Source organism: Mobula hypostoma, chromosome 1, assembly GCF_963921235.1.
Source record: "Mobula hypostoma chromosome 1, sMobHyp1.1, whole genome shotgun sequence".
NCBI classification, from domain to species: Eukaryota; Metazoa; Chordata; class Chondrichthyes; order Myliobatiformes; family Myliobatidae; genus Mobula; species Mobula hypostoma.
This window is the reverse complement of record NC_086097.1, coordinates 162,996,438-163,011,651: the sequence shown is the minus strand read 5'-3', so window position 1 is coordinate 163,011,651 and position 15,214 is coordinate 162,996,438. Positions and strand designations below refer to the sequence as shown.

Here is a 15,214-nt window from a genome sequence, read left to right as displayed (position 1 = left end):
AGGATCTCTTCATAAACTTTTCCATTTTTGATAAACTGTACATATGCCATTAGCAATGCCTCATTGTCTCATACAATTGACTTATCCAGTTGTATCCCAAATTCTGTTTTTTGTAGCTCTGTGCATACTTAATCTCTTCACTCATATCGTCAATACAATGCGCTATGGAGTTATTACTCAAAGGAATTGATTTTAAAATACTACTATCCATTTTGAGAACAGTGGTGAGCACTTCTGATTCAACAGGCATTATTAATCTTTCACCAATTGTATGAGTTTTCCACATTTTGCTATCACTTTGGAACTGTTATAAGAAGCCTTGAGACCACTATTAAGGTCATTTTTAGCTTGCTTGGCAAACGACTTAAGTGTGCAATGCTTTTCAAATGCTTCTGGAACTGAATAATACCATTACTAGCCTTTTCAGGATGTCTTTTATGGAAATATTCCTGCAATCTTGATGGTTTCATGACTTCATTAGATGGTACAGTATTACAAATAAGGCACATGGGGTGTCGTTGATCTGACAGGAATGGAATAAAGCCATACTCCAGGTACATAACACTTCCTGTACGCACTTTCTGCAGTTTCTATTTCTTAGCAGGATTAGAATTCAAGGCTTCACCACCTTTAGGCTCTTAGAGGTTGCGCCATACATATTTATCCATCATTAATGGGGTTAAATTTTTTAAAATTAACACAAACTAGGAGTGCTTGTTGGATGTTGAAGATGGCAGTGAGTTGACATAGGTGGAACGATGTAGCGGTACGCAAACCAATGAAGACGATCACGATAGTGAAAATTACGTTGACAAGGATTCAGACTGGAATCTGAATGTAAATAGGGATAGAGCTGGTGTTCAGCAGTCCACCTTTATACTATTCCAGTTAGCGTGATTGACCAATCATGTAAGGTCTTATAATCCCCAAAGATGAATTTTGACTGCTCATATGAACTTGAGGTTGCTTTGAACACTTCAAGAGGAATCCTTGGGGTTGGTAGGTTCACCGATTGGCTCTATTTCATCGTTTGGTTCCAGCCAGTGACCTGTTTTCCATAGAATTGTAAAGAAAGTTGAGAGGGTGTACTTGACTTACTAACTGTTAAATTGCATGACCTCGTCAAGGGGAACTGTTGGGCACCCTGGTTGCTATTTGATGCATCCCCAATAATTTCTGTTTGTTGGGTAAGTCTGGATGAGATTGGTGAGTATCAGATGCACTGGGACGACGAGTGCTCACAGCCTGCAGAGCTATGCTTCTTCTTGTGTTCCAGTGCCTCATCCTTCCTTTTGGAAGTTCCTGATCTACTAATGGTCTGCCAGGTCTTGTGCTTCAAGTTAGGGTGCTGCTTACCACCCTCCTCAAGAAGCTTGAATGCCCTGACTTCTATTTCCCCTACCGCCCCCCTCAGGACATATAACCATGCCCCCATTGGAAATCATTGGTCTAGAACTTAGGGGCTTATTGGCTCTAGACTGAGAGATGAACAAGTTCTTCACTCAGTTATTTGTGAATCTTTGGAATTGTCTACATAATGGGGTTATGGATGTTCAGTCATTGAATATATTCATGACTGGTTGTGATAAATTTTGCAATAATAATGGAATCAATGAGCTGAAGATAGAGCTGCTGATTGGGATTGAACAAGAGCCTCGAGCAGCAGACTCCACAATCTTCACCTTGCCTCCCTCTGACTGTCTCTTGGTTTTTTTCTCCTTATCTGCCTCCATCTGTAATCCATGTGCCACTATCTCCCAATTCTACCACTCTTCCCGCTCCTAGCTGGCGTCACCTGCCAATCATCTTACACCCTACCCTAGTTCACCAATCACTGGGGGGTCCTTGCCTCACCACTCCTCTTTATACTGACCACCGCTGCTCTCCACTCCCAGTCCCAATGAAGGGGTTCAAACCGAAATGTTGGCTATTTGTTCATTCCCTCTGAGTTGCTGCTTAACCTGCTGCGTTCTCTCAGCAAACACGAGGAAATCTGCAGATGCTGGAATTTCAAGCAACACACACAAAACTTGCTGGTGAACGCAGCAGGCCAGGCAGCATCTATAGGAAGAGGTACAGTCATTTCGGGACGAGACCCGTTGTCCTGATGAAGGGTCTTGGCCCGAAACGTCGACTGTACCTCTTCCTATAGATGCTGCCTGGCCTGCTGCGTTCATCAGCAATTTTTGTGTGAGTTCTCTCAGCAGATTGCTGTTCTGAATTCTAACATCTGCTGCCCCTAGTGTCTCCCTTCCTTTCTGCAATGGTGGAGCAGGTTAATAACTCCTGCTTCCATTTCATGTCTATTATTATATCAAAAATGAATTCTTATGTTCTGTAACACTCTCACATAAAGCGTCATCTCAGACTTAGGCTTGAACTTACTTGTGGAGGCACATAACTGTTCATTTGTCTTTCATGATGTGGGCAGTGCTGGAGAAGCGAGCGTATGTTTCCTGCCCTCCCTCTGCACGTGAGGAGTTGGGTCTAAGCCCTTTCCCTACCCACAGCAGGCTTCTAGTGAAGGGGGAATATATTCTGGGAGAGGGTGTTCTCGGCTTTAGGCACCATAATGGTGCGTGACTAGGTGGGTAACTGCAGATGGTACAGTGCCTGTAAGCTTAAAGTACTCATCCTTCTGAAGAGAATGGTTGTGGATTCACAACTCATTCATACTATTTCCTAAGCCAAGAAACCACATCAGAATTTCAGCAACAGAGCTATACACTTAGTGGCTACTTCATTAGGTACATCTGTATACTCGTTCGCTAATGCAAATATCTAATCAGCCAGCCATGTCGCAGCAACTCAGTTTGGTTCATACCATACTTAAGAATGGGGAAGAACAGTGACTTTGCCTGTGGAATGGTTGTTGGTGTCAGACAGAGTGGTTTGAGTGGTTGCAGAAATTGCTGGTCTCCTAGGATTTTTCACACGTAACTGTCTCCAGAGCTCACAGGGAATGGTGTAAAAAAAAAACACCACCCGGTGAGCAGCAGTTTTATGGGAAAAATGGCTTGTTAATGAGAGGCCAGATGAGAATGGCTGGACTGGTTCATGCTGACAAGAAAGTGGCAGTAACTCAAATACCCACGCATTATAACAGTGACGTGCAGAAAGGCCTCTTTGAACGCACAACATGTCAAACCAGCAGCAGAAGACCATGACCATATACTCAGCGGCTGGAGTACTGGAGGTACCTAATAAAGTGGCCACTGTGTGTATCTGTACCTGGAATATGAGTAATCCATCAATATGAAGATGAGTGGACTCCTTCAGTGTAGTAGAGCCAAAGAAAAGCTTGTTTGAATGGTTATCACTCAGGCAGTGATATGTAGGATTTGATTTACAAATATTGGAGCCCTTGGGAAACCTGAAAATGGATAAGCTGCTTTTGGTTCATTTACCAGTCACTTTCACACACTCTCACCTGATTCTTCATCCCTCCACTAATGGGAACTCTTAACTTATCTCTTCACATTGGAGACACCAAGAGAATGCCCTTGAAATTTCCCTCTTATTGCAAGGAAAACATCACCAGTTTCTTTACTGTCTCCAAGTAATTAAGGTTCACCATCCTCAAATAATCTTAGCACATTTCTTCTGCATTTTCTCTGTTACATAAATCACAAAAAGCTAGCAGGCAGGTCCAGCAAATAGTTAAGGTGGCAATGAAAATTTTTGCTTTCATTGCAAAAGGGTTGGAGTTTAAAAATTGGGAGACTTTGCCACTTCTGTCACTGCTGATTGTCAATGTCAGAATTGATATTGACTATTTTAAGCTTGTGTTATATGGAATAAAAGGATTTCTGAATTGCAGAGAAATGTGGAGGGAGAGAACTGTGACCAGTGCAAGTCAGGATTCTATAATTTGCAAGAAAGGAATCCAGAAGGCTGTACAGAATGTTTCTGCTTTGGACTGTCTGGAGTCTGTGAAAGTATTTCTTGGCCTGTTACCCAGGTAAGTTTTAATTGGTTAACTGAACTTTATTAGTTTACATTTGTCCTTGTACAACTGAAGTATGAAAGTGTTCTTTCTGATATTGGGGGGAAATACAAGGATACAGACCATTATTAGTCCAGCCTAGTTTGTGTAGCGAAAGACAGTGGAATAGGGCTAGATGAACCTTAGGTCTGCTTCATGAAAAGATGTTCCTCTTCTGCATCAGTAAGCTAAAGCTACAGTGGAAGATATTTCAATGGTTTGGTGCTTCTAGTGGTCAGTGACTGTGTTGCAAATTTGTTTTGTAAGGGTACACAGTCTATTAACTCTCTTAAACTGTGAAAACCGTACAGAGGAAAATTACATTTATTTTATGACACTTTTGTGGCTATAAATTGCCTTGCAGCTTTCTCAGTCATTGCCCAGAGCACTGAGATTTCACATAAAGATCATTCAGTCATTCTCAGACCTAGAATAAAAATACCGAGCAAGTCAATAACTGAATTCCTGGACGTTAAAGAACAGGAAGGGGCAACTTAACTCATGGCTGGAAGACAAGATGGCAAGATGAGAAGAAGGAGTTTTAAAGGGTGCTTGGAAGGTTAAGTTGTTTTACACAGAGTTAATTTACTATGTTTAAGAGACATTTAGGCAGGCATTTAGGTAGATATAGAAGGATGGACTTAATGCAGGCAAATGGAATGAGTGCAGACGAACAAAAATTTCAGTTTTATTGGCTGAAGGGTCTATTACTGTACTGAACATGACTCTTAAGATTCAGTTAACATTTAATCTGGGTATGTCTTTCTGCTAAGATGAACGTCTGCCTTCGTTACAGCATTCCAAACTAAAAACAAGTACATCTCTGTTCTGCAATTACAACCTTTTTTTCTGTTATTTAAGTAAAACACTGCATTACCTCCTGTTCTTAATTTAATGGCTCAGCATATTCATTTTCATTATCATTACTTTGTAAAACTGACAGCAATGTTTTAGCATCCACTCACCTGCATGAATGTGGAAATCTACAAATTGTTTCCTCTCTAAAGTGGTCAACTGCAGTCTCTCAAAAGTTGCAATCAATATACAATCAGTGATTTGGCAAGAAGTTCAATTTCTAACCAACGATCAAAATCTCACACCTTGTTTAAATGTGGGGGGGGGTGGCGGGCAACTTTGATTAATTTCCTAATCACTACTGCACAATATCTCTGCACTCAGATATAATTTTATAATGTATTATATTCTAAAAGGATTGTTCACAGTTTTCTACCTTCAGCCATGAGAACTGCCTAATCTCTAATCTACATACTTCAAAATGCTTCAAATATTACAAAAAAATTTGTTAACTGATTGAAGCTTAAATGGTACTGGTTTGTTTGCTGTGCTCTTGCTGATGCCGTAGTTGTCTCCTGCTAGCAAGGTACTGTATATCAGTCAAGGAGAAGTCATAGGTGAATCTTTTAAAGCCAGATTTCTTTGAAGTCATTTCCTGAATGGAAAGTCCAAGTCTAGGCAGCAGATCTCCCTCCTACTTTTAGTTCATCCTTTGTTCTTTCTTAGGTTTTTAGTCTTGATGATTGCTAGGAGTGGGGACACATAGCTTCCATTCAGGTTTTGTGAGTTGATAGAAATGTGAACAGCGAGGAGCTAACGGGATGAGTCACTTGTGAGGTGGTAGGATCTACTGCTGTTTACGCTGGTCTCTGCACTCCCAATACATGCTTCCTCTGGTGGGGAGTCTATGACTAGAGGGCCCAGCCTCAGAATGGAGGGGCATCCTTTTAGAATGGAGATGAGGAATTTCTTTAGCCAGAAAGTGGTGAACGTGTGGAATTCATTGCCATAGGCAACTGAAGGAGGCCAAAGCTTTATGTATATTTAAGGCAGAGTTTGATAGCTTGATTGGTCAGGGCATGTAGGGATACAGGAAGGAGATGGGGCTGAGAAGAAAATTAGATCAGCCTTAATGAAATGGCAGAGCAGACTCGATGAACTAAATGGCCCAGTTCTGCTCCTATATCTTGTAGTCTTATGGTCTGTGAGCTTCCCAAATGCTCCTGCTCCATGTTGGGTGACATACAACCTGACAGCTTCTCAATTCATCAGATGGGTTGTATGGCATCCTCAGGCAAAGTTAGAGGCAAAGGGTTCTGTTTCCTAATCAACACCTCCCGGTGCATGGATGTGATGGTCCTAATGAGTTCTTGCTCACAGAGTTTGGAATATCTAGCAGTCATATTACCTGCCATGAAATTCACTTCCTGATGGCACTCTACATCCAGCTCCATGAAGGTGTGATGCTGGCACTCAACGAACTATACTCTAGTCAACAGCCTTGAAGCACAACACCTTCCTTGTCATTGCTGGTGACCTTAACCAGGAAAACGTCAGTGTTTTACCAAAGTTCTATCAGCATGTCTGTTGTCCGACCAGGACTCTAAATATCCTTGACAATTGTTATACAACCATCGGCAATGCCCACTGAGCCATCTGCTGCACAGAGACTTCCAGGCTGTGCTCCTTCTCCCTGCATAAAAAGTAGAAGATGAAATGTGAGGATCCAGTACAATAAATTATTCAGTTCAAGTCTGAGGAAACAGATGATCTTCTGTGAAACTGCATCAATTAGTAGTCATCAATGTTCAAAGACTCGGTTGCCAGTGTATATACTATCAACAAGTGTCTTGAGGACTGTATATCAAGGATGACAGTCTGAGTGTTTCCAAACTTTAGATGAACTGGGACATCCATTCCCTACAGAAGTCTAGACTGCAACATTCAAATCAGTTAACTAACCTTTACACGAAATTGAGATGTGACCTCTATTAAACTCAACATACCTAGCAGACTACAAGACAAAGTTGGGCGGAATTGCCAACAACAGTGCAACCCATTTGATGCATGTTTTGAACAGATGGAGATTGGCTTGTCACAACTCATCCAATGTACCTCCAAGTGGCCAAGTGGTTAAGGTGTTGGACTAGTGATCTGAAAGTCACGAGTTTGAGCCTCAGCCGAGGCAGCGTGTTGTGTCCTTGAGCAAGGCACTTAACCACACATTGCTCCTGCACATTTATAGCCCAGCACTGGCGGTTGGTGCAGTATGGACAAGACAAGACAAGAATCCATAGTCTCACTGTGGACATAAGATTAGTGTTCTGGAGAGTGAATTTGCAGAAAGGAATTGGTCTGGATGGGTCCCTGGCCATGTCCCAAAATCCTGTGCAGATCAGTAGATGGTATTTATAGACATGTTTAAGCTTTCTCTACCTTATTCTGAGGGTTCCACCTTATTTAAGAAGACCATTATCTTTTTGGTACCTACGAATAGGAAGGTAATATGCCTTAATGACTACCATCTGGGGGTGCTGACATTCCCCATCATGAAGTGCTTCAAGAGGCTGATCATGACATGCATTGACTCCAGCCTCCCAGGCAAGTTCACATTGTCAGAACAGGGAGACGCCATCTCCCTGACCCACTCAACTTTGGCACCTATGGATAGTAAAGAAACCTACATTAGACTATTTACTATAGTTTACCCTTCAATACTATAATTCCAAGCAATCTTATCTCAGATTCCTAGACTTCTCCCTTTTCAATTGGGTCCTTGACTTTCTGACTGCAATCAGTAAGGATAAGCAGAAACACTCCTCAGGGTTATTTTCAACATTGGTGCTTGACAAAGTTGCATCCAAAGTTGCTCTGCTCTCTATACACTCATGACTGGTCTAACTCCCATCTAGATGTTTTCAGATGATATTCCATAGGGGCGATATCTGAAATATCGCAGAGTCAAAGTATGGCAAGGAGATGGAGTCATGATAACAACCTTCCCCTCAAGGTCAAAACGAAAAGCAAAATATTGACTTCAGGAAGGGGGAAGTGCAAATGTTCCTGTTTATATCAATGGTGCTGAGTTCGAGAGGATTGAGAACTCAAAGTTCCTAAGAGTGGACATTACTGTCCACATTAATCTGTCCTAATTTAACCATGTTGATGCCACAGTCAAGAAAGTTCACCAGTGCCTCTACTTCCTCAGGAGTCTGAAGAATTGTGTCCCATTTGACTCTTACCGATTTTTATCAATGTGCCATAGAAAATCTCCTACCTGGGTGCATCAGAGCTTGGGATGACAGCTGATCTACCACGACCGTAAAAAGATACAGGAATTTGTGGATATAGCTCAGCACATCATGGAAACCAGTCTTCCTCCTCTCCATGCACTTTGTCTATACTTCTCTTTATTAATTTAGGCAGCTGAATTTGAGTAGGGGGCTCCCATAATAGCTTCCAGCTGTTTCAGTGATATCAAAGGCGGCGGTGAGAATGGCTGCTGATGCTCCAGCTGCACACTGGGTGAAGGTTCCCAAAGGCCAGCTACAGCTGCATGCCAGACCTGCACTTTGGGCACTCTGCTCAAGCCATAGGCCTCCGCACTCCTGAGCCTTCAAGCAGCCCATATTCGCAATCTGCGCCCCTCCAAATCCAGCTGTACACGTGGATAACATTCCTGAAACCTCGGCACAGCATCTGGTTAGATAGGATGTTTTTGTTGTGTCCTGAGTGAGAAGGTGCAAGCCGTGAGACTGCCTCCTTGGTGGGTGCATCCGGGGGGGGGGGGCATTGTTTGCTGCCTCCTTCGTGGGTGCATCCGGGGGGGAGGGCATTGTTTCTGTAAACAAAGACACTTGCTCAGGATGGAGATAGGTATGAATTTCTTCTGGAGGGCACTAACTTTTTGGAATTCATCAGAGGGCTGTTGAGGCAGAGTGATTGAATTAAAATGGAGATTAGTAGAATTTAAAGTACAACAGAGATGTAGAATGGAAGCAGACCCTTTAGCACAACTTGTCCTGTTGACCAAGCTGTTAATCTGAGCTATTCCCATTTGCCCCCATTTGGTCCATATTCCTTTAAACCAGAGATTACCAACTTTTTTATGCCATGGACCAATACCACTCAGTATTTTTCTTAGGGAAAGAGAATTAAAATTAAGAACACATAGGTTTAAGGTGCAAGGGGAAACATTTAAAAGGGACCCCAGGTTGGGAACCTTTGCTCTAAACCCTTCCTATCCAAGTACCTTTCAATTGTCTTTTAAATATTGTTGTTGTACTTGCTTCAATCATTTCCAGTGACATCTCATTCCATATACCCAACACCTTCTGCATGAACAAGTTGCCCACTAGGTCCTTTTAAAATCTTTCCCCTTGTACCTTAAACCTATGAGTTCTAGATTTTAATTCTCTTTCCCTGGGAAAAATACTGAGTGGATTCACCCCAACCACACCCCTCATGATTTTATACACTCTATAAAGTCATCCATTGATCTCCTACATTCCAAGGAGTGTAGCCGTAGCCTGCACAACCTTACCCTATGTTACTCCAGCCCTCAAATCCTGACAATGCTCCAGTGAACCTTCTTTGCACTCTTTCCAACTTAATGATTTATTTCCCATAACAGGGTAAGTGCACTCAGTATTCCAGGTATGGTTTCACCAAAGTCTTGTCCATTTGTCAAAGTGGAGTTTATTGTCATCTGCACAAGTACATGTATGTACAATCACAATGAAAAGCTTGCTTCAGCATTACAGGCACAGCGTCAGAGACAAAACATTGACAAGAAAAACATGAATTCTACAAGAAAATACAATATTGGAATAAAAAAGATATATTATAGTGCAAAGTAATCATAATGTTGCCATACTGAGGTAGTGATAGAACACGTGGTTCTATTTCCCTTGAAACCTACTGCGTTCACTAGAAAATGCATTACTTTCAGAATCAAAATCAGGTTTATTATAACGGGCTTATTTCAAAAATATTGTTGTCTATGTGACAGTAGTATATTACAAGATGGGAAAAAATACCATACGTTACAATTTTAAAAATAAGTAAAAAGTTTAGAGAATAATTGTGGGGTAGTGTTCATGAGTTCATGGGCTGTTCGGAAATCTGATGGCAGAGGGGAAGAAGCTGTTCCTAAAATATTGAGAGTGCATCTTCATGCTCCTGTATCTCCTCCCTGGTGGCAATATTTGCAACGTAACATCCTAAGTCCTATACTCAAATGTCTTGGTTGATGATGGCTAGTATACCAAATGTGGTCTGCATCACTCTGTCTACCTGTGATTACCACTTTTAAGAAACTATATACTTGTACTCCTGAGTCTCTCTGTACTAGAACACTCCTCAGCCACCTACCATTACTCTGAAAGTCAAGAGGGTAAAGGGTTATAGGTAGAGAGAGCAGAGTATTAGTGTTGAAGCCAAGATTAGATCTGTCATGATTCTTTTGAATGGGGAAACAGGCTGAGGGAGCATCTGGCCTGCTCCTATTACTGTTTGCTATGTTGCTAATCTGCTGATATTTAAATTTCTCTTTGGTAACATCTAAAGAAGATAACTGATTTAGATCTTGCATGCTTTGTGGTGTTTAGTTCTCTGATCTTTGACCCCCTTCCATATTGATTTCTCAATTTCAAGACAGTCAGTCATGATCTAATATTGAGCTTTTGGTGCAGTTATTGCCTGAGAAAATAGACCGCTGTTTGAAGGTGGAATGTACTGTCAGCAGAATTTGTGCTAGAGTGAACTGAATGCATCAAGCAGACATCCACTGCAGCTCACTGGATATCAGAAGTGAGGAGAAAAAAGATTAAGGAATTAAGCAGTCGATAGAAGCAGAGTTTATTTGATGGGGTACAGTGGGTAGGGAGATGGTGATCATGAGTGCAGAGATGATCCCTGAAAATGTGAATACAGCAGCAGAAGTTTCCAGATTTTATGAGGGTCTTTATTGAGAACACTTGCTTGCCTTGGGCCTGCAGAATTTCCTTGCCTGTTTCCAGCAATTCAGCCCAACATTCCACAAGGCTCTGTTTGTATTTTGCAACAGGTGTCTTCCAACCAGTTTCTCCCACATTGGTCCACTGACCACAACCAACTTCTCTAAATTCACCTTGTTTTCTGGAGAATTGTCTTTCTATACTCAAAAATTCTTTTCAAAGTTGATGAAAATATGTGTCCTGGCAGACAAATGTTTTTTTTTAATATAATCAACCATCCCAAGAAGCAGAGCGCAGAGAACCATTAATTATAATTTCTGCTCCAATAGGTAGTTTAAAAATTGGCACAGCATGTAAAAATAAATTGATTTAATTCCAGCTTCAAATCAGTACAAAAAAGCTGTATGAATCAAGCTGCTAACATTCTAAGCACTTGTCCTTTCAAGCACATAGAAGTTGATTTATTCTAATGAGTAACAAATTAGTAAGGTATTTATTTACTAATTTTCTGCAAATAAAGACCATCCTTCTAATTCATTAATGATTATCATTTGCTATGTCTTTTGTATGCACTGGAATTGTTGACCCATTGATGAATGCTACTGATTAAAGAAATACCATGTAGATATCTAAAATTAATAGAATACTGTTATTTCAAAGATCATGGATGTTACTGGATGGCAAGAGAGTAAACCTCATGACATAGGCCGCCTGCAACTTCTCATCAACAATACTGAAACAAGAAACCTCCAGCCAATTCTGTACCACTGGACAGCTCCAGAATCCTACATGGGTAATAAGGTAATGGGATGGTTCTGTTTCTAACCCTCCAGTTCGAAATAGGATATTCAGAGATTATACACCTAAGAAGTTGTGAAAAAAAGATCAACAAAATCTTATTAACAAAATGAAAAATAAATTGCTTGACAATTTTAGGGACATTTTTAGACAAGGGATGATGGCCATTTATGCATGAAATTCAGTAGAAAAGGCATTATTAGCCACTGTAGTTAAGACAAAAATGCTTCACTTGCATATATATCAAATAATAAAGAAAAATGTGTAAAAGCAATAGAAAATCAGAGTATTTGTTAAATGTTGAGAAGATGAAAAGTGTTAGTCATGGGTATCCTTGTACGTGAATATTAAATGTATTGATTCTTAAAAGCAATTGGAAAGGCAAATGAAATGTACAATAATGGTATGATAACAACCTTTAGAAGATGAATGGATATGAATGGTTCGGAGAGATATGGGCCAAATGCAGGCAAATTGGACTTGCTTAGGTGAGGTTTCTGGTCAGCATGGATAAGTAGGACCAAGGGGCCTGTTGCCATGCTGTATTACTCTATAACTCAATGACTGTATATGTTGGGCTTCATTGCTAGATTGAAGAATAGCAGGAAAGTGTCACTGAATTTGTAAAGAGTTCTTGTGAAACTATCTGGAATGCTGCGCACAGACATTCCAATATAGAGTGTGCGATCAGAATTCACAGGTCAGCTCCTTGGATGCCGGTTTGCTTATGTGGAAAGGTTATGCAGAGTGGGATGAAAACTCCCTGGACTTCAGAAGAATCAGAGGTGGCCTCAGTCAAATCTACAAAATTCCTATGGGGTTTCACAGGGAAGGTGCAGGGATAATATTTCACCTGGCAGAAGCGGGGATCACAATCTCAAATTGTTAACCATTTGGGAGAATGGGCGAGGGAAGTTGTTCATCCAGAGGATAGTGGATCGTACAATTCCCTGCTCATAGCCACTGACCATATTCAATGCAGACTGTAGTAGATTTTTGAATGTTACAGAAAGCAAGAGGTATTGGATTACCAAGGAAAATTATGCTGAGGTAGAATATCAGCCATGCTTATTGAATGAACAAGGAATCAGAGGAACTACCCCCCTGTATTTCTTACACCCTTATGGGCAGCAACTTTTAAGCCAATGTGGTAGGAGGTGAAAAATGTTGATTGAAATTTAATTGTACTCCAATTAATGATGCAACAGGATGAAGAAGAAAGATTGACTGAGAAGACAAAGTGAACGAATTTTTTTCAATATAACTAACATGAATATTTTGAAGCAGTTTATTTGGAATCATAGTTCAGAAGATGACCATTGTAACTATCAAGCTTCTTCCACTATTTCACTAGATCATTGTTGTTTTGTGGCAGCAGTGCAGTGCAAAGACATAACATTACTATCATATTAAAAAAATTATGAAAAAGGATAACGATATTTCAAGGATTGTACAGACACCTGAATGTGAAAGGGAAGAGGCTATTTCAGGTTTGTTTGAAGTGGGTCTTCAGGTTCTTGTACCTCCTCCCTCATTTGATTAACAAGAAGAGGACATGTCCCAGATGGTGTGGCTCCTTAGTGAAAGATGCCGCCTTCTTAAAGCACTGCCTCTTGAAGATAAACGATGGTGGGAAAGGGAAAATGCCGTATGGCATTTTCTGGTCATTGGTGAGCTCTTATAAAAAAATCAGAACTTTATAAATTCAAAGAGAACACTTAAAAATCTGGTGCCAATTTCTTGTTCACAAATAATCTGTTTTCTAATTTATCCTGGCAACATCTTTTTAATTATTGGTATGTTTCTGGGAATTTTCTAAGCATGGGAGAAGCCCTCATAAATGAATATCATTCATCTCTTTTCCAGCTTACTGCATTTGGAGGATACTTGAACTTTACTCTGGTGAATGATTTTCCAGTGGAAGGTGTTAGTAGTCAGCTAACCTCCAACATTGGTGTCATTATTCGGGTAAGGATGTCAGAAACAATTACCAAACTGTGATGCTGGAAATCTCTGCACTTTTCACATTTTCTTTGTAGAACCATAGAAGTTCATAGGATTCAAAAAACCACAGGAAACCTTCAGGAATGCTTATCTCAGTTTCCATTGCCTTACACTTCAGTTAGCGAAAACAGGTAACTAATGTAGGTCTTTCGTAACAGCGAGCTGGCATAAAGCGAACGTTCGGAGAACGGGGGCCACCTGTACCAAACTATATTGATTTAAATGAACCCATATGATTCATAGAGCTAATGATTTACAATAAAGACCTGCTTAATCCTGGAACACTCCATTATGATGAATCTTATCAAAACCCTTCTGTTGATGCCAAAAGTCATTTTAGTAAATAACGCCTTAGTATCAAATATTTGGAGCAGGTTGAGGCTACAAACCTAAATGAAAACTAAAATTAGCAAGTATCACAAACGGTGGCCACTTATAGATTTATAATCTAACCTCTGGGATTAATTGCTAACATTGATATTATTTCCTGTTGTGATTTATTCGACTGAGACCTTGATTAGATTACATGGAGCTTGATTAGATTACATGAGTAATTACAGGAGAAGAACCTCATCAAGAGCTACAGTGTTATTAACTACGTAAGCAGTTTGGTCTGTGGTTTAAGAGCCAGGATTAGATTATTTTCATTATATTGACTTTACCTAGGTGCAGAATGCTGACGGGGCAAATGTGAATCCACTCACTCTGAGGTAAGCATTGGTGACCTGGGACAAAAGTAGGAGCTTTGTCCCGCAGACTACTCAAGCAGCAACCTGATGCAACCGTGCTCACAGAATGCCACCTTTCCATAAAATTACGACTTATTATTTTTCCTGGAGATGTTCTGCCTGACTGGTATGACAGACCAACCAGCCGTATGCAATTTGGAGTGGGCTGGACAGGTTCCCCAGCACTGTCTCCACATCTGGAAGTCTCCAGACACCAGATCTAGTCTAGATAAGGAAGCGTCCTGGCATTTACCACTTACCAGCAGTCCACAGATGGAACAGTTCTTGGACAGCACTTGGAAGCAGCACTAAGCAGACAAAAGGCACCAAATCTACTGTGACGGGGACTTCAAACAGGCTCAGTCTTGGAGCTCATATTTGGAAGATTGCAAATGGTGGAAATTTGAAATAAAAACAGAGCATGCTGGCAGCATTCTCTTCACAGAAGCTGCCTGACCTTTTGGGTATTTCCGGAACTTCCTGATTTTATTTATCACAGTGCCAGACTGTATTCAGAGACTCACAGTGGTGAAAAACCCATTTGATCTTGTTCACACAAATTGAGTTGGTGGGAATTCATCTCTTCATGACTGTATTGAGAGGAATAACCAACTCAGCATCCTGGTTAAGGTAATGTCTTCACACAGAGGACAAGGTCATTAATACCTGCATCTGTGTGAATAGCTGTGTTCCCAGGTGATGCATGGCCGGCGACAGTCTCAGAAGGGTCTCAAAAGGAATCAGAATCAGGTTTAGTATCACTGATTTATGTCATGAACTGTACTGTTTTGCTCTTGGTTGAGGTATTCTGTACATTGCTTTATCAGGCACACAGAGGGAAAATCACAATTTTTATGCAACTTGTGTGCTAAGTGCCAGATTTTTCTTTTATATTAGATTTTAAAACATTTCTAACACAAATGTAGTACCACTCATTCCAATGTCTT

The 15,214-nt window shown here is 40.7% G+C and overlaps 1 protein-coding gene across 1 annotated transcript in view; it reads left to right on the top strand.

The window, feature by feature from the left end:
- lama1 (laminin, alpha 1) overlaps window positions 1–15,214 on the top strand; it is a 349,617-nt gene that overhangs the window by 130,096 nt on the left and 204,307 nt on the right. The window contains exons 11-13 of the mRNA XM_063058896.1: window positions 3,821–3,961; window positions 11,398–11,538; window positions 13,402–13,503. Of these exons, the coding sequence (XP_062914966.1) occupies window positions 3,821–3,961; window positions 11,398–11,538; window positions 13,402–13,503 (384 nt within the window). The remainder of the gene's footprint in view (window positions 1–3,820; window positions 3,962–11,397; window positions 11,539–13,401; window positions 13,504–15,214) is intronic.